The 23,883-nt window shown below is 52.0% G+C and overlaps 1 protein-coding gene across 7 annotated transcripts in view; it reads left to right on the top strand.

Moving 5' to 3' along the window:
- Positions 1 to 14,159, top strand: part of Atp9a (ATPase phospholipid transporting 9A (putative)) — a 110,303-nt gene extending 96,144 nt beyond the window's left edge. For all 7 annotated transcript variants that reach the window (XM_031372859.1, XM_031372855.1, XM_031372853.1 and 4 more), the window contains 9 exons: positions 423 to 512; positions 642 to 786; positions 1,566 to 1,630; positions 4,642 to 4,797; positions 8,272 to 8,336; positions 8,918 to 9,026; positions 9,733 to 9,790; positions 10,798 to 11,001; positions 13,686 to 14,159. In XM_031372859.1, the coding sequence (XP_031228719.1) occupies positions 423 to 512; positions 642 to 786; positions 1,566 to 1,630; positions 4,642 to 4,797; positions 8,272 to 8,336; positions 8,918 to 9,026; positions 9,733 to 9,790; positions 10,798 to 11,001; positions 13,686 to 13,822 (1,029 nt within the window). In that variant the 3' untranslated portion in view covers positions 13,823 to 14,159. The remainder of the gene's footprint in view (positions 1 to 422; positions 513 to 641; positions 787 to 1,565; positions 1,631 to 4,641; positions 4,798 to 8,271; positions 8,337 to 8,917; positions 9,027 to 9,732; positions 9,791 to 10,797; positions 11,002 to 13,685) is intronic.
- Positions 14,160 to 23,883: the final 9,724 nt, after the last annotated feature.

Below are 23,883 nucleotides of genomic sequence, written 5' to 3'. Positions count from 1 at the left end.
TTGGGGAGCAGAAGAAAGTTAGGTCCCAGAGCTGCCTTTGGCACTGCCAGTAGCCAAGCACGCTGGCCAAAGCCTATAGCAACATCTGTGATTAAAAAGTAATACAGATGCCTGGCCTCCAGGGCTGCTCTCCAGGGCTCCTGACTGGTAAACACGTCCGGTTTCAGTCTCCCCAAGTGTGCAAGGTTGAGAGTAAATTCAGGGGATCCTCGTAGTCCCTGTCCCATCGGACTATGTGCAGGTTTTAGTCCTTGGAAGGTAGCAAAGGCTGAGAGGCCTACAAACAGGCTCCCGGGCCCGCAGCATCCTTCAGTTATAGCTGGTCACGAAGGATACTGTCTTTGCAAGCTCTTAGAGGCAGTGTCCATCTTGTCTGGTTGTTTCCAGAGAGCCGAACCTTTTCCACCTCTGTCCCCTTTCAGGTGACCAACCGCGGGGAGGCCCACCTTGAGCTGAATGCCTTCCGCAGAAAGCACGATTGTGCCCTGGTCATCTCTGGAGACTCTCTGGAGGTGAGTTCTGGGCACTTACAAGCGGGGGTGGGGGTGTTGGGGGTTGGGTACCTCTTCTTGCTGTGGCTATAGGGAGGTGGCAACATTGGCTGACCCTGCCCCCTGCTCTCGCCCTCACCTCTTGCCCAGGTTTGCCTCAAGTACTATGAGTATGAGTTCATGGAGCTGGCCTGCCAGTGCCCAGCCGTGGTGTGCTGCCGCTGTGCCCCGACCCAGAAGGCCCAGATCGTTCGGCTACTCCAGGAACGCACCGGGAAGCTCACCTGTGCAGTAGGTAAGCTTGCCTGGGTGCTAGGAGGAGTCCCTAGGGAGGAGGAGCCCGCTTGGGCAGGTGACAGACCTGCTTGTGTGGTGGCAGTCAGTTGCCCGAGGCCCTGCCCTGCTGTGCTGGCCTGGCCTGTGACATCCTGTCCTGTCCTGCAGATGCTCTGAGCTTGAGGCCTGCTGCTGGGAGTTCAGACTCCCAGGCCTCTTGGCTTAGGCGGCAGACCCTAGCTTCCCCTCCATGGCTCTTGTTAATACATCCCTCGAGAGAAAGGAGATAAACATGCCAAAGGGGAAGGGTCTCTCTGTGTGGCAGATGGTCGTGGCATTCCAGAGGGGTGGGGACCCCATGCTGCAGTTCAGATCTGGGTTCGGCTCTCTCAGCCCGATGGTCATTGACTGGTCATCCCTCGTGCCTTCCTTTACCTGCTTGGGCCTTCATTTTCACCTCAGCAAGATGGGGACGGTGGTGGCTACCTCATCCAAGCGTGCAAAGACGAAAGTATGAGGAGTGCTTACTGGGGACACCGGTGGGCCGGTTACCACTGGCAGTAGCCGTACCCTCTCCTTTTGAGGGGAAGGCCTGCGGTGCTTGGGCCACAGCCACTGCTTAGCATTTGACTCCGACACACAACTGCTTTTGAGGGTGGCTGGATACGTTGTGCGGGACATAGTCCACCCTCAGTGGAAGGCAGGACGTGGATCGTCACTGTGAGAACGCCATGTGTGAGCTGTCTCTCTCAAGCCTCTACGTTCCTACCTCTCCTCTCTGTTCTGTGTGCTGTACAGGGGACGGAGGCAATGACGTCAGCATGATCCAGGAATCCGACTGTGGCGTGGGTGTGGAGGGCAAGGTGAGTGTGGGGGCGTCTACTCTGCCTCCCTAGCGGGAGTTTCTAGTCATTTTTCTTTTTGTTTTCTTTTCGTTCTTTTATTTGAAGCGAGTCCTCGTGTGTCCCGGGCTGCTGAGGTTGACCATGAACCAGTTCCTCCTGTTTCTCCTAGGCTGGTCCCACAACACTGTCTGCATGTGGTTCCTTCCCAGGGGAGACTTTGTATCCAGAGTCTGTGCAGATCTCTTTCTCTCTTCCCACCCCCCCCCTCTTTTGTTTTTTTGAGACAGGGTTTCTCTGTGTAGCCCTGTCTGTCCTGGAACTCACTCTGTAGACTAGGCTGGCCTCAAACTCAGAAATCCGCCTATCTCTGCCTCCAAGTGCTAGGATTAAAAGCATGCAGCACCACTGCCTGGCTTGGGTTTTATTTCTTTAATTTTTAACTTTTTTATCTGTACAGATTTCTTAAATGTTGGTTTAAGAAGCATGACTGAGCCAGCTGTGGTGGCTCACACCTCTAATTCCAGGGCTCAGGATGTAGAGGCGAGAAAGTTGTGGCCAGTGCCAGCCAGCCACAGTTCACAGAGCAAGGCCCTATCTCAGAAAACCCAAAAGGTGGTGGGGGCGGGGGTGGGGGAGGGAGGTGGGGGGCAGAGAGGGGCCGCTGCAGAGGCCTGCCTTCACTTCCCAGCACCTCATTGCACAGCTCGCAGCTCACACTCTGTAATTCCAGCTCCAGGGAGCCTGGAGCCCTCTTCTGCCCTCTAGGTCAATGTGGTCTTGTACACTTACCCACCCCCATGCACACAAACACACACACACACAGGGAGAGAGAGAGAGGGAGAGAGAATTAAAGATAAAACTAATCTCTGAGGGCACCTGAGTTTGAGAGAATCCTGTTGTTGGTTCCTAGATACGTCCTACGCACGTTTGTCATAGATACCGTCTACACGCACTTTACCCATGTATATATGTTATTTAGTGCATCCTTTTAAATTAAAAACATACCACTTCAGTCTGTCACATCTTGGATTCCTCTCCAGCAGAGACAGGGGCAGCTCTTGCTTCTAACCGTCAGTCTAATTTATTATTATTTTTTTGAAATCTCTTATTGCCTATGCTTTTACATCACCAGCTCCGTGCGCGGGAGCAGGCTTGTCATCAAGGCTGCTGTCTGTGAGCTGCTCTCCTCAGCACCCTTCTTACCGCATCGCATGGGAACTCATCCCAGTGATGAGAACTGGTGCTTGGGCCTGGCTCAAAGGCTTTGCTCCCAGTTCAGCAAAACTCAGTGCTGTATGTAGCTTTCTGTTTTGAAGAAGTGTCACCTTGACCTGGGGGGGGTGTGGCTCCGTGGATGAGAGAGCTTGTGCTGTAAGTGTGGGGACCTGGGGTCACATCCCCTGCACCTATATAAAACACGGAGCAAGTTCAGGTGCACCTACATCTCTAACATGGGGGATCGAGACTGGCGGGCCCCAAGAGCTCACTGGACCACCAGCCTGGCCTAACCCGCAGGCTTCTGCTTCACTGAGGCCCTGGGTCACTGCAGTACCACAGAGAGGGCGAGAGCAAGGTACTCAGTGTCCTGCTCTGGAGGGAGCTCACTCAAGTACACACAGACACGCGCACACACAGCATGCATATGCATGGACGTGCATAGCTTTATACTCAAGTACACACATAACACGTGAGCACACATGCACACACACAGGCACACACACTCTAATTATATGTATTTTTAAATGTCATTTGTTTGAGAAGTTTGCACTCTGGCAATGAGCTCCATCAACCTTCCCCTCCTTTCCGCTGCCCTGATGTCCACTTTCTCTTCCTCTGGACCCTTTGAAAGTTGATTGCACACATCTCACGTTAAATACTTCACAGGGGCCTCAGATGTAGCATCCCCCTGCATCAGCACAGCAGCTGTGCTCTACCCTCCTACCCTACCCACCAGCCTGGGCCTCAGATGTAATGCTGACCTAATGATTCGTGGGCATGTTGCCCGATTGTCCCCAAAATGTCTTTGTAGCTTAAGAACAAAAGAAGCTCCAGGAAATAATCAAGGACCCTGAATTCCCCTTATTAGCGTGCGTTCGTGTCTCTTTAATCTTCTTTAATGTAAAACACTTCTCTGATCTTTTTTTTTTTTTTTTGAGGCATGTTTGATATTTATGCCATCGATACAGACTGCATTTATTTATTTATTTGGACGTGTGTGTGTGTGTGTGTGTGTGTGTGTGTGTGTGTGTGTCCCAGCGCTCATGTGGAAGTCAGAGGATAGTTCAGTGAGTCTCAGTTCTCTCCTTCCGTCTCCTGGGGCTCCAAGCCCTATCATCAGGCTCAGCAGCAATCTCTTTTTTTACCTGCTTAGCCGTCTTGCTGGCCCTCCATTGATGTTTCTGACGTACTCAGAACATCAGTGAGTCCTTGGGTCAGCTCACTCTGAGAGCTGAGGAAGGCCCGTCTGAGAGGCCCATGTGGCAAGAATGTTCTGGGGGCTTTGTATCGTCTGGGTCAGGTGGTTAGGCACCGACATCCCTCTCTCTCCATACCGGTGTCAAACACCTTCCTTTTAAAAGATGAGTGTGAGTGCACTGTGTGCTGTCCCCGCATGCAGGAGCATGCAGAATCATTCCAGAATGTTCTGCCACTGTGACTAGCATCCCGCTTTCCCTGCGTTTTACTTCAGTGCCCTAAATGATATAAAGCACCTATTGGATGATTTTTTTGTTGTTGTTGTTTCTCATACACACACACACACACACACACACACACACACACACACTGGGGGTGGGGGCGAACTTAATACCAGATTCATCTGACCTCCAAATTACAACTCTCTGTGACTTAGTATGTTTTCTATTTAAGTAAATTCCTCTTTTTAAATCAAATTTGACTTGGACCACCAACTGTGTGTAGCCTGAAACCAGAGAGTCTCGTTATTGAATGTCTTCAAAGGTCTCCTTGTCATGTCCTGTTGTTTCAATTAAAATGAGAAACGCGCCCTGACCTCTGTGTGCCGATTGCAGGAGGGGAAGCAGGCCTCGCTGGCTGCGGATTTCTCCATCACCCAGTTCAAGCATCTCGGCCGGTTACTCATGGTGCATGGTCGGAACAGCTACAAGCGCTCAGCAGCCCTCAGTCAGTTCGTGATCCACAGGAGCCTCTGCATCAGTACCATGCAGGTGAGCTGCGGCTGTTACCCCCCAAGGTCTCCTTATCACGAGTGTACACAGACACACTGCCCATCATCACATGTGTACACAGACACGCTGCCCAGGTGGGCAGCAGCTGGTCCCTTTTCACATGGGCGTGGCACCCAGGTAGGCAAGAAGGTGGCATCTTTCACAGACACAGGCAGGCACACTGTGCACGTAGGTACCCGCTGACATTTTATACAGACGGATGCATGTGGGCATGGCAGGCAGCCGGCACCTGTCACAGGTGCACACAGGCACACCGTGCAGGTGGGTGGCAGCCGCCACCTGTCACAGGTGCACACAGGTACACTACCCAGGTGAGCAGGCGGTTGTTACCTTTTTGTGTGTGTACATGTGGGCACATTGCTCAGTTTGGGTGAGCAGCTGGCACCTCTGCATTGGTACACAGTTGGGGCTTATTGGCCAGGTGGGTGGCAGTTAGCCCTGTGCCCAGGTGCTCATGACAGTCGTCATCATGGAAAACCCAGCAGTCCAGCAGTGCTTTGGAGTTGTGGCCCCACCTGGCCAGTCCACACTGCACCTGGCTGCACCCCAGCAGACAGCATTTGCCAGGACCTGAACCTCACCATTGCCTCCCCAGAGGGAGAGGCGGAGTACGGTCAAGCAAATGACCAACCAGGGCCAAGGGATGGCAACCACATCAGAACAGTAAATGTGGTGTTCGAGACAGGGTCTTGCTTAGTAACCCAGGCTACTATGTGTGCAAGTATGTGATCCTCCTGCCTCAGCCTAAGTGCTGGATTATAGTCACACGCCACTACCCCTGGTTTTAACTCACCTTTTTTTAGTGCACCCTATATCCTGACTATTGGCTAAGTGTTTTTAATGGAATCGGTATCTCTCGTCTTTCTCATACTAGCTGAGCCCATTTTACAGGTGGAAAGGCCGAGGTTGAATCAGTATAAAATTTGTTCATCCTAGGGAGCCTGTCCTTCAGACTCTAACCGTGCAGGAAAAGGGTCTCCAGCCCCATCCCCTCCGCGGGCCTTATGGTGAAATGCTTGAGTTTGCTGATAAGAACATTTGAGTCCTGTCTCTCTTTGCCTTTGCCACTGAGGACCTGTAAGGACACACCATTCCCACCAGGCTGACCTTTCCACCTGGGAAGTCAACTGGTAGGATCTGCCTTGCCCTTGAACTTGGCACTTGGGAAATGAGTTCAAGCTGAAGGCATCCCCACCATCATCAGTAAAACCATGCCCGACATTTCCTGGACGTAAGGCAGGCTGGTGAGGTAGCCAAGTGGGTAAAGGAGCCTGCTGCCAAGTCTGATGACATGAGTTCAATCCCAGAACCCACGTGGTAGGAGGAAAAGAACTCACTCCCACAGTTGCCCTTTGACCTCCATTCCAGTTCTGTAGAAAGCTCCCAGGCACATAAGCATGCCAGCAGACGCACAAACGCAGGCACAGGTACATGTGCACACACATGTAAATGCAGTCTGTAGGAAAGGTGTGTGGCCGTCCGTGGAAGGCAGCTCACCGTGCAAGAGGTGCCTGCCCTGCCTCGCAGGGGAGAACTCCCCACTGGCCTGTTGTTCTAAAGCCACAGATGCTGCGGATCATCAGGCTGCATCTGTACTTTTAATTTATGCTAATCCATCATCAGACGGTTATGCTAATTCACCAATGGGGCCAGGCCGTGCTGTGGTTTTAATCACTGGGAGATTAATGATCTTGTCCTTGAACTCACAACAAAAGTGGACAGATGGGCTAGCATCTGCAGTACCTAGCCGTTCCCCTTGGTATCCACTCGGAGGTTCTGGAAGGTTCTGAGGCAAGGCTGGCCCTGTTCCTTGTGCTCTGGGGGAGCTTTAGGCCACCCGTGACATTGCACCTTGCCATGACGATGTCTGAGGAACAAATGAACAAGCGTATTTATTTCCTGTGAGCACCCTTGTCTCCATGCAGGCTTTATGGCTGCTGTATTGGGGGTGGGGGAGTCTGTAAAGAAAGGCGCTCTGAGGCTGGTTTACAGAATAACCCTGGCGCTGCACCTTTGTGCAGTCCCGCTGGATGAGAAGTCACTGCTAGGTGACTCTCCCCATGGTGACGTTGTGAACATGTCGGCAGAGTCAGGCTTCCTGTGGCTGTGATGTTGAACTGAAATGTAGCAAATGGGGCTTTCCGCATGGCTTTTCGCATGCCTTCGCTCTGCACCTCAGTACATGGAGACGCGCTTGGCCTGCCCCGCTGCCACAGAGGTCCAGCTTCTCTTGGCCCTAAGGGTTGTTTGGTTTGGTTTGGTTTAGTTTGGTTTAGTTGGTTTTTGATCCTGGGTCTTATGTATCCTGGGCTGGCCTCAAACTCTTTATGTAGCAAAGATTGACCTTGAACCCTCCATCCCCCTGCCTCCACTTCAGAAATGCAGGGATCACAGTATGTGCCACCATACCTGGCCCAGCTACATTTTTACAAATAGCCTTCACTCAGTGTTCCTTGGCCTTATACCAGGGCAGTGGCTCTCACTTTCCCAATGCTGGGACCCGTCGATAGAGTTCCTTGTGTTGTGGTGACCCCACAAACACACAAAATAACATAAAGTTATTTTGTTGCTGCTTCATAACTAATTTTGCTACTGTTAGGAATCATAATGTAAATATGTGATATGGGACCGCTAAAGGGGTTGTGACCTCAAGGTTGAGGACTGTTGCCCTAGGGGGCAAGCGCTTGGAAGCCACAGTACACTTTAGGATCTGGGAGGCGTGGCCAGCACTTGGCCTCCCAGCAGGTCTTCCCAGCATGCACTGTTTTCCAGAGTTAGAAGCTTGTACTCTGTGAGAGCTGCTAAAAGTCCTATTATCCTTTCTCATTTGAAACACTAGTCAGTCACATGCTATGAAAACATTTTGTCCTTACACATGGCCCGAGGGCACAGCTCAGTGATGGCATGCTCACCCAGTAGGTACGAGGTCTTCAGTTTGATCCTGAACATTGCAAAAATAAATTCAAATACAGTTTCTTCCAAATTCCAAATTTTAATGTCTTTCACCCTGACCTCTAAGATGGCCAATATGGAAACATCGGTAGCTGTGTCGCCAGCTTGGATTCACTGTACGGTCAGGCACACGCCTCACAAGCTGTAGTTCTCAGCTGTTGGGAATGTACCTCCTTAGGTAGGACCTGGCTTGACTCCCAAAGGGCTACCATGACTTCAGGACCTGGACGTGAGGCCTTCCCCACCCCAGCACATGGCGCCACGTTCACAGGAACTGATGAGTCCGGCTGTGGACACTCCCTTCTGCTGGCCTGTCACAGTTGAGCTGTGTGATCCCAGGCCAGCCCCTGACCCTCTCTGAGTCTCGATGGAGATGATGGAATAGTCCAGACTTCCCTGGGTGTTGTGAGGGCTGCAGGAATTCCTGTAACAGGCACATGTTGTTACATGGATGAGGCCTGTGGCATGACTCTCAGTAACGTCCACTCCCCCTTCACACAGGCCGTCTTCTCTTCCGTGTTCTACTTTGCGTCCGTCCCTCTCTACCAAGGCTTCTTGATCATTGGGTAAGTCGTTGCCAACAAGCTCTTCACTTGCTCTCACGTCCCGAAAACATCCCACAGGGAGAGACACATGCAGAGCCTCTGTGGCACCTCGCTTGGCTTCTGGTTCTGAGACTCCTTGAATTAACAACACCTAGGCACTTTCACCACAAGGGGTGCATGGTTATACACACATATACACACACCAGATATGCATACATTTCCATACACACCACATACGCACACACAGCACACACCCAACACACACACCCAACACACACATCACATATACACACCGCACACACACCACACATATATATACATACCACCATACCATATATACACACACACGCACACACACACCTTATTCCCTCTCCCCCATTCTGCTTCCCTCCTTGGGACTGTTGTAACACACGTAGTTCTCCTATGTAGTGACATAGAGACTAGAATAGATGGATTCTCACCTCTGTCTTATATTTTGAGCCTCCAGTGCTAAGAGCTGGGCGTGGGGCATGATGGGCCGGCAGTGGACAGACGGGCAGGAGGGAGGTGGCACCCTCTGCAGAGGCGGGGATTGTGAGCTGTGTCTGTGGCCCTTTCTCCAGGTATTCTACCATCTACACCATGTTCCCCGTGTTTTCCCTGGTTTTGGACAAAGATGTGAAGTCTGAAGTCGCCATGTTGTACCCTGAGCTCTACAAGGACCTCCTCAAGGTTCCCCAGGCCTCCCTCATCTTTTCCCATTGCCTTCCCTTTCTCTTCCTTCATACTTGCTCCTCCTGTCTGATGGGGCAGAGGCATGGGGGCTTGCTCTCTTTGGGGTGGAAGGTGTGGGTTATGCAGGAATGTTCAGTGCAGACTGCCAACAGTCTGTGCATCAGAGGAGTCGCCAGGCCTGCGGCCAGCGGTGCTCCTGGAGTGTCTCTGATACGGCACCTCCTGAGAGGCAGGGGCTTCCTGTCTGCACATGCAGAGTTCCCTTTTTGCTGTTTTTGTTTTGTTCTGAACAAGCCCAGGACCTTGAGAGTGCTAGGCGAGCAACCTGCCACTGTGCTGCCCGCCCAGCTGGCCTAGAGTAGACCAGGCAGACCTGGAACTCACAGAGATCCACCTGCCTCTGTCTCCTGAGTGCTGGGATTAAAGGCGTGCCCCCACCCCAGCTTTCTTTTCCGGTGGTCTCAATAAGTTGCCCAGGCTCGTCTTGACCCCACCACCCTCACAAGACAGGCATATACTGACTCTGGGTTCTCTTTGAAAGATGGCATTTTTATTGCATGTTGACGGGGTGGGGTAGAGAGGGGGGCTTTGGGGATATTTGTGATAAAAGCTGGCAGTGGTTCGTGGAAAGGGTCCCAGCAGGGCTGACAGCAGGGAGCCTCCAGCCTCTGCCATAACCTCTGCTCTTCTGTATTTCATCTAGGGGCGGCCACTGTCCTACAAGACGTTCTTAATTTGGGTGTTAATCAGCATCTACCAAGGTAGGTGGGAGTGGGAGGACAAAGCTTTAACCTTCACGGGAAGCGGGCGGTTATGGAGAGAGAAGCTGGGACCTAAAGTGGAAAGGGGCTGGGGCAGAGCACACAGCACAGCAGGGGCCTGCAGCCCAGCATGGTTGCTTCTTGGTTTGGCAAAGTCAGAGAAAAGCCACTGCCCCTCACCAGAAATGCTCGAACACAAAAGGTTTTGACCATGTGGGACAGCACACAGGAACACCAGTGACACTGTCTAAAGACCTCCGGGTAAGCACACGGTATATAAGATAAATGGACATCCTGTATAGGCTTGGGTCCCAAGGCACCTCATTCATTCAGAACTCAGAAATCCACCTGCCTCTGCCTCCCAAGCACTGGGATTGAAGGCGTGCGCCACCACTGCCTGGCTGTGTCCTTCCCATTTTTAACCCCTGTGGGTGACATAGTCAAAATGTTCAGAGCCCAGGAGTTTAAAGGGGATGAAGTGGTAGGTGAGACGTTTCTTTGGTGTTTGAAGCTGTGTCAGAGCATAAGGCACGCATCCGTTGGAAGACAACAAGCAGTCGGTCCTCTCTCCTTTCTCCCGCATCCTCACCTCCCGCATCTTCACCTCCCGCATCCTCACCTCCTGTATCCTCACCTCCTGCATCCTCACCGTGTTTGTAAAGGCTGTCACAGGCTGGGGTGCAGCTCTCTTGCAGAGTGCTTGTCTAGCACAGAGGACTAGGATCCCCAGCACCACATGAGCCTGGTGTGTCAGCGCAAGGGAGGCAGAGGCAGGAGGATCATAAAGTCAGGGCTAGCTATGGCTACGTGAACCCCATCTCAAAGGCAAGCACATCATAAACATAAAGGCAGTAATTTTCCTGGCAGTTCTCTTTCTGCGAGCCCCTTGTCCAGGTGACAGTGCAGTTCTGTTACTAGGTGCCGCCCCTCCCGCCTTCACCTTGGACCCTGGGTGGCAGCAGGACAGCAGGCAGATCCCCTCTGACGGCTGGCTGTGGTGTTTGCAGGGAGCACCATCATGTACGGGGCTCTGCTGCTGTTCGAGTCGGAGTTTGTACACATTGTGGCGATCTCCTTCACATCCCTCATCCTCACCGAACTGCTGATGGTGGCGCTCACTATCCAGACGTGGCACTGGCTCATGACGGTGGCCGAGCTGCTCAGCCTGGCCTGCTACATTGCCTCCCTGGTGTTCCTCCACGAGTTTATCGGTAAGACCCCGAGCCTCCGCCCTAGGACAGAAGTGTCCTCTCTTATTTGAGATTGTCTACTGTGTAGACCAGGCTGGCCTCAAACTCGTAGAGAGCCACTTGCCTCTGTCTTCCTAGTGCTGGGATTGAAGGCACAGACTGCCACATCTGGCAAACACCTGTTTTTAAATCCACAGAGCTGGCCGGCTTAGGAAGGGGAGGGTCGTTAGTGAACTCGGCAAGCACGGTGAGCTGCCCTGTCAGTGGGCTCTGTACCTTCAGATTTAACTAACTGCTGCTCCAGACTGTTTGAATGAAAAGTCTGTGACGGTCATACAGAGACTAGTGGGTTTGCTCATCAGCAGAATCTAGCAACTGCATGCACAGAGCTTGCCATCTCTGTCTCCTGGGCCGCTGGAGGTGTTTAGCATGTGCAGAGTGCATGCATAGGTGTATGAAAACTAGGTTCATTTCTTCATAAGGCCCAGAGCCTTTGTGGAGTTGATCTGCTGAGAGCCTGTGCACTGCCCCCTTCCTGGGTATGAAGGGAGGGTGTGCTCACTGTGCTTCTCCAATGGCTATCCTTGTGATATGGAACATCTTCAGGGATAAACAGTGAAGCGGTTTCCTGGGACATAGGCAATGAGACCTCCTTAGCCTCATGGCTAAGCCAGACTTTTCGAAGTTTTATTCCTTTCTTTTACTTTTTTGGGTTGAGAGTCCCTTGGTTCCCATGGGACCTCAATCAGAAACTCAGTCTGCACGTGTGAGTGCAGTGTGGCCCACCAGCACCCGGGAACCTGGGCTGACACAGCCCGGGCAGCGGGCAGCTCTCCTCTCCCATGTAGTCCTGATCCTGCTCTCTAGGGGACACCATAGCTCTGTGAGAACTACTCCTGTCCGTCACAGCTGATGGAGAGGTGTGACACTCGCCCCAGCAGTGGGGGTCGGCCCATTTGGTACACCAGGAGTGCCTGCCCTGGGCCACGGTGGCAAGGCAAGTGACCCTTGTGGTCAGAGGGTGCAGGACACACGTGGCAACATCCTGTGGGCACAGGAGGCTGATGGGATCAAAGCTGCAGAGAGAGGGCCAGGGTGAGGTGGGACCCCAAGTGATCCATAGTCCAGGAGTTTGTAGATTAGATAGTGGAGGGGTATGGGGAAGAGGAACCCAGCACAGGGACAGCATGGGAGTGGGGACAGTGGGGAAGGGACAGTTACAGACATGGGTTTGAGTGTGTCTGTGACCGAGGGGCCAGCCGTGCTTGCTTTGTACTGACCTCACACCTGCATTAAGGCATCTCCAGGTTGCGTCAGCTCAGCCAGTGCTCACCCATGTGTGGTGAGCTGCCAGGTTGACTCCAACCATTCTGGCCCAGACCTGTCTCTGGCTCCCCTGACCCAGTGTGGACCCAGTTCCAGCAACCCAACGTTTTCTCTGCTGGGCCTCCTTGCCACTCAGCCAGACCCAAACCTCGGGGCTGTGAAGTCCCAGGGACTGTGTCATTCCAGGAGGCCAGTAGAGAGAGTCTCTTTTCTAGTCTGTCCGAGTAGAACCAGAATGAGCTCAGACACCCCTAGGGCACGGCTGATAATCAGGGCACGGCTTGGCTTCCAGGCGGGTAGCACTGAAAGAGGCAAATGGGAAGGAACAGTCTGCCAAGGTTCCTTAGAGGGCACCGTGAGGAAACCTGGGGCATTCAGACTAGCCCAGGAACACCGTGGCTGTAGGCTCCTCTCTCAACCTCACTAGCTCCCGTGAAATGAAGCCTCCAGTGAAGGGAGAAAGCATCGCTGCTGGGCGGTGGTGGCGCGCCTTTAATTCCAGCACTTGGGAGGCAGAGGCAGGCAGATTTCTGAGTTTGAGGCCAGCCTGGTCTACAGAGTGAGTTCCAGGACAGCCAGGGCTACACAGAGAAACCCTGTCTCAAAAAACCAAAAAAAAAAAAAAAAAAAAAAAAAATCGCCTTGGGAAGGGAGACTCTATTCAGAGATGTTTTCTGAACACTTAACTATGTGGCCAAGGGTCTGGGTCTGAGGGAGTGCAGAGGTGTGGTCCCTGCCTGCCTGGGGACCCTCAGGTGGCTTTGGAAGTTGAACAGGTAGATGAAAGAGGTACAGAAGAGTGGGTCCTGAGCCCAGCACATAGTAGGTGCTTCGCTGGTGACATCCTCCCTCCTCACTGTGCTCCAGACTAGGAGGGACCTATTCCTGTGCGGAGTCCGCAGCTCCCTCCTCTCCCGAGCGTCCCAACGCTCCCGTCTTCTCCACACCCAGCACAGGCCAGAGCACCCTGCTCCAAGCGAGGCCCCTCTCACCAAGTGGTCTCTGCCCACCTTGCCCTGTGGATCCCTCTCCTGGCTTCCTGTGGTGTCACCGAGCCAGAACAGCCACTGATGAGGAGAGCCATGGATTGAATGTCACTCTCTGTGCTCTGGGGCTCAGAAGAAACTAATTGTCATTTAGAATAAAAAACACCTGTGGGAGTGTCTTCCGGAAGGGCCTCCTAGCTGTTGAAAGTTAATGTCTCACCAAATGTGGGGGGCAGGTAGGAGAGGGAGAGGAAATGAGGCCCACGTGTGCCACGGCCCATGGCAGGCCCTCTGCAGAAGAGAACGTGGGATGGGGACACAGAATGCTTTCTTTGGTGGCCTTGGGTACATCTGGTAGAACAACTCCCATCATGACCATCTTCTTACTTACAGATGTCTACTTCATTGCCACCCTGTCATTCCTCTGGAAGGTGTCTGTCATCACCTTGGTCAGCTGTCTCCCCCTCTACGTCCTCAAGTACCTGCGGAGACGGTTCTCTCCCCCCAGCTACTCGAAGCTCACTTCCTAAGCCGCAAGGCTGGCTGCCTGCCGAAGGGCCTCCGGCCTCTGCGTTCTCCCAGGAGGAGGTCAAGTTCCACAGGCATGTGCCACCTCAGGTGGACGGTGCAGTCATGGCTGGCACATGAGGCCTCACTGAGGCGAGACTGGGCACCTAATGGGATTGTAACGCTGGCGGAACGGGAGGGAGAGGCCTCAGAGCTGTACCTGTCGGAAGCTTGGGTGCTATGCTGGGGTGAGGGTGAAGGTGTGGGACCGGATGGCCCATCTGAGGTTTGTGTGGGTCACTGTGCAAGCCTCCTTATGGTTGGAACCTCTTGTCATGTGATAAAAGTCTCTGTCTCGAAGGTTGCAGGCTTTTTATTTTTAAACAGTCTTACCATAGGTGCGCTCTTCATGTCGTTGTTCTTGCCCTTTAGAAGGCACATGCCGCCGGGCAGTGGTGGCGCACGCCTTTAATCCTAGCACTCGGGAAGCAGAGGCAGGCAGATCTGACCAGTTCAAGTGGAGAGAGTTCCAGTTCACCATCCAGAGCCCATAAACCCTATCTCAAAAAAAAAAAAAAAAGCGTTTTCAGAAAAATACAAAGTTTGGAAGTTGGGTACAGTACATGCTTGGAATCCCAGTACTTGGGAGGCTGAGGCAGGAGCATTACTGCAAGTTTGAGGGCAGCCTTGACTACTTAGTATCAGGCTAGTCAGGGTTTGTAGTAAAACCACCATTCACACGAACACACCCACCCACCCACATGAACACAAACACGCACACAAACACATATACACGCACACACTGCACACACACATGTACACACAAACTCATGCACATATACACACACATAAACACATGCATACATACAAACACGCACATGCACATATATACATGCATACATAAACACAAACACACAGACACACACAGGAAAAGTAAAAACGGCACTGTCTGTGTAGATGGAGGAGGAAGAGGGTGCAATTTGAAGATTGGTCCTCTTGGAAGGGAGAAGTGAGCCCCTTTGGGCAGCCCCACAGTGGAGCTGCAGGAGGAGAGGCTAAGAGGGACGGAGTGGTGCTGGTGGCAGCACCTAGGCTCATCCGCTCTTGACAGCCTGCAGCCACCCTTGAGTTGACTGTTCTACCACCTCATAAAACAGCCGCCGCTCGTGACCCTGCTGCTGACAGCCAGTGGCCGGTGCGGACACGGTGCGGACACTTTAAGCAGAGTTGCTCTAGCCGGAAGTAGCAGCCGGACAGCCCTTTACTGTGTCCACAGCGAGGTAAGAGCTCTGTTCATTGTTTAGACAACATGGCGGCTGTGACTCAGATATTCTGAAGTTGGGGCGGAGAGGTCAGGGCTCCGGGACCTTCTCTTCCCCAGCAGCCCATTTCCTGAGAGGAGGGGGAATTACAGAGGGCGGACCTGGCGGACAGGCAGAGGCTTCTCCTAGGCCTGTCCTTCGTGGGCAGCAGTTCCCAAGAGGAGGCTGAGGGGAAGCCAGGAGTGGGTTCTTCCCCTGCTGGCATGGCCATCACCCTGGAGACGTGGCCTTGTAGCTTGCTCTTCTTTTAAAGAGTCCGGTTACCGCTTGACCTCCCTTTAGGTCTGGGGCATTGCCAACGGTTTCCCTTCCACTGTAGCCATTTCTTCTGGAGAGCAGAGGTGTCCAGGGAAGGTGTATCATGACATGTGATTGACCGACAGGTCAGGACTGAGGTCATCGCCCAGTGTTGAAGAGAGGTGAGGCCAACCCCATGTGTTGGGGTGGAGGAAGTCTTGCTCAGTGTCCCAAGGCCATCCATTTAGAAGTCACCCGGAGTGGGAAACTGGATGCCTTAAGATGAATGCGTGCTGGGTTTGCAAACCCGAGCTCAGCCCCACACGGAGGATGCCTCTGTCAGTTAGAGCTGCTGCTCTTTTGAATGGACTCAGTGCTTCAGATCCCACTTGATGCCTGAAATCTCATGAGGCCCTGTGGGGCTTCCATGCGATCAGCAGCTTGGTAGCATCGCCTCCTGGATGTCCCCGAGTGACTGAGGACTTGTAGACATGGTGTCACATATATTCCTCAGGCCACGAAAGGCAGGGGCCATGTGCTGACCAAGAGACCGCAACCCTTTCTTACACACATCGAACTGCTTCCTCAGCCAAGAACCTAGCCCTTGGACACTCTAAGAGAGCAGATGGCAGGCAGGCCAGCAGAGACTAACAGAGACTGAGCCTGGCTTTGCAACCTTTTTTTTTAAAAAAAGATTTATTTATTTATTTAATGTATATGAATACACTGTAGCTGTCTTCAAGTGTTGGATCCCATCACAGATGGTTGTGAGCCACCATGTGGCTGGGAATTGAACTCAGGACCTCTGGAAGACCAGTTAGTGCTCTTAACCACTGAGCCATCTCTCCAGCCCGGTTTGCAACTTTTTTTTTAAAAAACATTTTTAAAAATTTATTTATTATTTATTTATTTATTGTAAGTACACTGTAGCTGTCTTCAGACAGAAGAGGGAGTCAGATCTCATTACAGGTAGTTGTGAGCCACTATGTGGTTGCTGGGATTTGAACTTATGACCTTCGGAAGAGCCATCAGTGGTCTTAACCGCTGAGCCATCTCACTAGCCCCTGGTTTGCAAACTTTTAACAGTAGGATGCTCTAGGCCTTTTCCTTGGCCCATCCATTTGAAGTGAACTTCTGACACCCTTGCCTGGGAACACCAAGGGTCCCATGTCCCCTGGGGTCAGCATTTAACCTGAAGTTAGAGGGCCTCAGAGTGCATCACTCCCTTTTGAATACACATAACTCCAGCGGACAGCCCTAACTATCCCTCGGAGAAGAGCCTTGTTAGTTGTCCAGTTTTGAGAATGGCCTCAGGTGGGACAAGCAGGTTTGCCTTAGTTTCTCTTATTTTCTCCTCTAAGATGTGGTGGGCAGTCAGCCCCTACATCCATCTCACATCTGAGCATAGAGCTCATGTGTACACGAGTTGCTATGGTACTAGGCAAGCAGGGACACGCTTTCTCTACTTGGGGACACTGTGAGCACAGAGTAGACTGTTACCAGTGCACTGGAGCTGGGATGGGTTCACCTTTGAGAGCTCCACAGGTCCTAGCTTCACACCCCACTGAGAAAAGCCTCTGTCCTGGTCTTCCACACCTCCACACCAGCGCCCCTCTGCCAACATCTGTATTCCCATATTCCTGAAATTTGGGGGTAGCTGTCTTCAGACGCACCAGAAGAGGGCATCAGATCTCATTACGGGTGGTTGTGAGCCACCATGTGGTTGCTGGGATCTGAACTCATGACCTTCGGAAGAGCAAATGGTGCTCTTACCTACTGAGCCATCTCAGCCCCCGAGCTTTTTAATGTATTTTAAATTTTGTGCTCACTGGAAAGTTCATGCCTAATTTTCCCTCTGTAGTTTTGTTGCTTTGCTTTGTCCCCTGGTGGGGTGGAAGGTAGGAGAGAGGCCCCCTAAGGACAGCATCTTAAACTCTTGCCAAAATTCCAAGTCTACACATTCTTCTGCTTCATCCTGTTTAACAAGGATCCCTACTGGGCCCAGCAATATGGTTCAGTGGGTGAAGGTGCCTGTGGCCAAAGCTGACACCCTGAGTTTGATCCCTGGGACCCACACTGTGGAAGGAGGGAAACAACTCTTTAAAGTTGTCCCCTGATCCCACATACATGCACACATATGCACATGCATGCAAAAACACACAGCTATTGGTTTGTTTGTTTTTTAACTGTTTTTGGCATTTGACTTGAGTAAGTCAATAATAATATTCCTGGTGTTTACAGAAATATTTTATTTCCTTTTCCACATTGTGTGTGTGTGTGTGTGTGTGTGTGTGTGTGTGTGTGTGTGTGTACTTCTATAAATATATGTAAGGTCCTGGAAGAGGCCAGAGCTACCGAATCCCTTCAAGCTCCAGTGACAGGGCGCTGGGAGCCAAACTTGGGTCCTCTGGAAAGAAGTTTAAGTCCAAAATACTTACTTTTTATTCCTTTAAAATTGCACCTCTCTGGCTGGGGAAATGGCCGGGTCAGGGTGAGGACCTGAGCCGAAGTACAGAACTCAGGCATGGTGACGCATGCTCATAAATCCAGTCACTGGAGACAGCAGGGTCCCCGGGGCTCTCTGGCCAGCCAGGATCAGGGTGAGGACCTGAGCCGAAGTACAGAACTCAGGCATGGTGACGCATGCTCATAAATCCAGTCACTGGAGACAGCAGGGTCCCCAGGGCTCTCTGGCCAGCCAGGCTAACCCAATGGCCAAGCTCTAGGTCCCAGGGAGAGACTCTGCCTCAGAAAGCTGGGGGTTGGGGGTACGGAGGCCGACCTCCTACTTCTACACAAACACGCAAATGCACACGCACCAGCCTATGTATATGTGTGCACCCCACGAACATAAGTAAACAGACCCATCTCCCTCGGGCTTCTTCTCACTTGGGGAGGGAAGGAGGGAGCTTTATAAACACAATATGCTCTGCTTCTCTTTTCAACGCCTTACATCTGTCTTCAGGGGAGTTGGGGGCGGGGATCACTGTGGAATGACACTGCCACTCCAGCCTACAGCCCAGAGGCCTGCTTCGGTCATGTCATGGGGGCCTCTGCTAGGTGGCTTCTGCACCCCACCCCCGCTGTCCCCCATGTACTCCGAGCAGGTTGCTGAGCACAGGCGGGGCTGTGTCAGCGACTGCTGTGTTTGTGGGTGAGATGGGCGTGTGGTACTTAGACTAGCAGCAGTGAGTTTGGGGACCACAGGCTTGCTCACGCAGGAACCTCATTCCTTCCTGGTGGACTGCTGTGTGTGTGTGATGACTAGGTGCTCCTCAGAAAGCAACTGGGACATTGCTTTCTGAGGAGAGTAGACACTTGAGCTCAGCATGGTTTAATTTATTTAGCAGGAACATCCAGATGCTTCGAATTCTTGGTTCTGCAGTGACGTGTGTGGTTGGCTTAGTTTGGGGGTGATCCCTCTCTTTGTTTGACAGCGTGGTCTGTTACTGCTGTCTAATAAAGCTTGTGTTCTCTCTGCCTTTGGGGGTCATTTTAATCTACTGCGGATGGTGAAACACAGGGCAGGTCTGACCCTGCTTCTGTGTGTGCCTCTCTCATGGCAAAGCAAATGTAAATAACTTTTTCCAGCTAAAAGTTATTTGGGGGTGGGGTGGGGATACAGCAGCTGGGCAAGTTTAAGGACCTGAGTTCAGATCCCAGGTGCCCACATAAAAGCCAGATAGAGTTATACACATCCATACGCAGAGCAGGGGATGGGGTTGGGGGGAGAGAGATCGATTACTGGAACTCACTGGTTATCCAGTCCGAATCAGCTCCAGGTTCAGTGAGAGACGTCTCAAAAATAAAGTGAAAACGTGGAGGGAGGCAGTTGACACAAGCATCTGGCCTGCACGCACAGGTGCGTACACAGGTGCATACATACACATGCACCTGCACACACCTGCACATGTTTAAATACTAGTGTGTATACATATGCTCGCTTGCTTTATTTATTTACTTATTTAGGACAGGGTTTCTCTGTGCAGCCCTGGCTGTCCTGGAACTCTCTCTGTAGACCAGGCTGGCCTTCTGCCTCCCCTAGTGCTGGGGTCAAAGGCGTGCACCCCCATGTTCCACACACATCAGTTTTTACCCTATACCATGATTCACTGTGTGACATGTCAGATTTCAAACCTGACGGATAAAAATGAAGAAGAAAGTCCAAAGCCTCACATTTCAGCAGGTGACACAAAGGCTTTTCTGTTTTGTTTTGTTTTTGTTTTATTTTCAGTCAAAGAATGAAAGCTTCAGGAGCACGTTTCTGTTTTCAGACATGGGAGGTTTAAAAACAAAGAATTTGATGTCTCATGAGTGTAATCCAGTCTCTTCAGTCAGAGGAGACTATGCCCCTGAGAGACATGTGACATTATCAGTGACTCAGTAGTTTCTGGCTCCCAGTGGGCAGGGGTCAGGGCGCACAGGGTACCCCAACCCACACTAAGATGTGCCTGCCCACCAATGGCAAAGATGCTGAGCTCACACAGCCTAATGGGCTCAAGCCAGTTTGCCACCTGTATGACAATATAAAATGACCTGTGTGTGGAAGCACGTTCTAATATCCAGTTAAGCCAGACAGTTTAGTCAGCAGCGTGGTCCCAGAAAGGATATTCTTCACTATGTGTCAGACAGAAAATGGTAACTTAGCTGTTGGCACCGGCAGCAACGCCCTGGCCAAAGTGGTCCCATGTACCTAAGGTGAGGAGTTCAGGACCCCTTGGGAGGAGGTACTATTGTCCAGGCTGCCCCTGCACATCTCAGCCACCAGGGGGCACACGAGGACCGAAAGTCATTGGTGCCCTGCGTAGAGCTGCCCACGTTCAGCCGCTTCCTTCAGGCCTCCAGAGTTTATTTCGTGGCCCAAGGCTGCGTTAAAAACAGACATTTCTTTTCATGTTGATGCATGGACTACTTTGCTGTGCTTAGTGTTTTAGAAAATAGATGGCTGGGAAGCGGAGGGGAGGGTACGGGCGATGAATATTAATTTGGTATTAACTATTTGCATTTTTGAGCCATTGGCATCTGGCAGCCACGCCAACTCCCTGTTGGGGCGATTTGGTTTAGAGACACAATGTTCCGATACCCTGAGCACTTCGGCTGTTTTTGTTATGAAACTTTGCAGGGTGACAGGCGGCCCCGGTGGTGTTTGTGAGGTGACCTGGGAGTGATGGATTGGTTCACCTCAAAATAGAACTGTCGGGCTCCAGGCTTTCCAGAAGTCGGAATACAGTAACAGGATTCATTCAGGCCTTGCTAATTTCCGACTTTAAATGGGTTACATAACCTAGTGGGCCCCGCCTTCGCGCCTCTCCAAGCTACCCTAGAAGCCATGGGGAATCTATCATTAAAAGACAGAAATAACCCTGCTGGGCTCTGGGAAAAAGTTGAGTTGGTTATTTTTCCCCCTTCTCTATACCTCCTCTTACTCCCCCACTTTTTTTTTTCACCCAAACATTGCATAATTTTTTTTTTGTCAAATCTTTCCGTGGGATTTGGTTTCATCCCCATGTGGCTGCGGTTGGAGGGGCAGCTTCAGCACTTCAGGGGGCTGGTGAATTTTTGGAGGATCACGAAGTCCCAGATCAGGTTTCCTTCAAAGCCCAGTGCTGGGGTTCTTCCCCACCCTGCCCCCCTCTTTTATGAGTGACCCGTTCCATAGCATCTTGACAGACTGCTGCCTGCTGGCATGGATGCCAGGGCAGAGAGCTCCGCCCTCTTCTCCACGTTGAGGTTTGATTCTGAAACAGAATCCCCTAGAACTCAGGGTAACTGAGTCACCAATGAAGTCACACACGACCTGGACTTGGGCACGAGCCAGGTCTCTTTCTTTGTGTGTGGCTATGGGCTCTGTCTGTCCCTAGGGAGAACTTGATGCTTTGAGTTCAGAGACAGTGAAGAGAGACAGAGAGAGAGAGAGACAGAGAGATGGTCTCTTCTTGGGTCACCCACCTGGGGGTCTTTCCTTTGAGAAAGACTGGGAAATCTGACATAGAGAAAGTGGAGGAGGGGCGGAGGGTGGATAGCTTATGCCGAAATTTGGATACTTTTTTTTTCTACCCTGTGGAGACAGAGCGCCTACTGTGTGTAAGGAAACACGATCCTGTTCTTGGAGGGATGGCGTCATTTTTCTGTGTGTGTGTGTGTGTGTGTGTGTGTTGTGTGTTGTGTGTTGTGTGTTGTGTGTGGCAGGCACATGGTCCACCAACAGATGCGATTCTAGTACCCGGTGTGTGTGTGTGTGTGTGTGTTGTGTGTGGCAGGCACATGGTCCACCAACAGATGCGATTCTAGTACCCGGTGGAGATGAGGGTTAGTAAAGAAGACAGATCTAGATGAAACATAATGGATGGGAGGTGATGAGGGGCAGAGAAAGCCTGCTGGGAATTAGCTATCCAGACCTGGAAAGAAAGGAAGAGTGTCCCGGCAGTGATGTGCAAAGGCCCTGGGGTAGGAAGCACGAGGCATGTTGGAAAGGCCCACGGTGGGAGAGCTGAGGTGTCTGGGGCTCACAGGACTTGGCCTTCAAGCCAAGGAGGTCCATAGCACCAGAGACAGCCTTCTGCCTTGAGCTGTGTCCCATTTTCCTTCTCCCTTCCTTGTCCCACCTCTACCCCTAACCAGGGGGACTCACGTGAGACCCCCTCTGCAGGCTGTCCTGCCCATACCAGGCGCTGCACGTCGGCCGGGCTGACTCTGAAATCCAGAGTATGGATGAGGCATGTGCTTGCTTTCTAGGTAAAGAACACCTAGAGCCTTGCTCAGCCTGCAGCTTGGGTGGCTGGGGGCCGAGGTGGCTTCTTTCTCTAGTTCTGATGCAGAGATCCGCCGCTTGGAATGAAGCATGGTGTTTAGGAAGAGCATGCAGAAGGGAGCCCCACCGAGTGTGCCCCTGTCCCCAGTGTGCCCCTGTCCCCAGTGTGCCCCTGTCCCCAGTGTGCTCATTTGGGTCAAGTTTTGAAGGCAAAACCTTGTGCAGTCCAAACTGCGGCGCCCAGGCCGCATTCAGATCCCCCCTCCCTCCCCTGAAGAAAGGAGAGCCGGCTGAGGGAAGAATGCAGTGAGTGTCCTAAAGACGGGCAAAAATGTGTCCTCGTTTGTCCTTATATATGAAACAGATTTGTAAAGAGGCAAATCGGAGCCGCTAATGACACCCAGAACCCTGCGGATTCCAATGGGGCCTGGCCAGGCAGTCAGTTGGGCTTGAACAGCTCATCAGGCAGAGACCCTGAGGTGGGTGATTGCCCTGGAAATGAGGCAGGAATCCTTCAAAGATGCTGCTGGTAATTAGAATCTAAGACGCCACTTTGTATGCACATAACTTAGCATAATATTGTCAGGCAGCTCATCAGCAAGCGTATTAGAGAAAATGGCCCAGGGCCTCCGTGAGCTGGGCCAGCACACACAGAGCCGTGGAGCCTCCTGCTCTTCTCTTCTAGGGCAGCCTTGATGGAAGGAGAGCCAGCCAAAACCCTGCCTTGGAGCTGGGGAGCTGGCTCAGTCTGCAAAGTGATTGCTGTGCAAGCTTAGAGACCCATGTTTGGATTCTCCAGAACCCTGGTAAAAACTACACACATCAACCCCAGACATCGAGTAACCTCTGTGGGGGGAGGGGGGAGGATGGTAACTCCAGGGCTCCTTGGCCAGCCAGCCTAGGAGAATCAGCAATCTCCAAGATCCAGTGGGAGACCCTGTGTCATAAAAATGAGGAGGAGAGCTTTTGAGGAAAACACGGATGCTGCTGTAGCCACCCAGAAGCCCGTGAACGTATGTGCTTATGTGCACACATGTGCCTCCTCCCCAAAGCATAGTACAACACTTCTCAGACAGACGGAGCAGAGGTATAAAGGAAATAAATCAGTGTCACACTGGGGGCACACTGGCACTGGGGAGAGGGAGGAAGCAAAGGTCATGGGTTAGAGGCCAGGTGGGCTTGATAGAATCCCAGTTAGAATGCTATTCCCCCCAACTTTTTATCTGAGAGACCCGGGTCCAGTTGCCTAACCTCTCTTGAGCTTCAGTTCCTCACCGGTTCTAAGAGTCAGCAATGAGGTGACAAGGCTGGGGGTGCAGACATGCCAAGGTTCTTTCCACAGGCAGTCTGAGTGGGTGGACAGAGACATCGCCATCGCCCCCCCCTCCCCCCCCCCCGAGGCTCCGTGATTCTTGTCAGAACTGGCGCCTCTCTGCCTGGCACGCTGGGCATCACCTGCTTTGTTTTTTGCAGGTTATCAGACCTGTGGCCTAGAGTCTTTGCTCCAAGGTAGATGGTGCCTCACTTCTGGTGTGCCAGGTTGGCTGAGCACCCCACTGGGTTGCAGTCTCCTATAGGTCTGAGGCCTGTGCGACCACAGAAAAAAGTAAAATTGCCTCTCCAAGAATCTGTGTGCTCAGGGTTTTGGGAGAGACCGCATGGAAGTAATCAAACTGGAAAATGATTTCAAAGTTTTTTTTTCTTTTTACATTAAAACATTCATTAATAAAACAGAAGGCAGAATTTGCTTGTGTTTAATAAATTCCAAAGCTTG

This window comes from Mastomys coucha, unplaced genomic scaffold (genome assembly GCF_008632895.1).
Source record: "Mastomys coucha isolate ucsf_1 unplaced genomic scaffold, UCSF_Mcou_1 pScaffold15, whole genome shotgun sequence".
In the NCBI taxonomy this organism is placed as follows: domain Eukaryota; kingdom Metazoa; phylum Chordata; class Mammalia; order Rodentia; family Muridae; genus Mastomys; species Mastomys coucha.
This window is presented reverse-complemented; position numbering and strand designations above follow the sequence as displayed.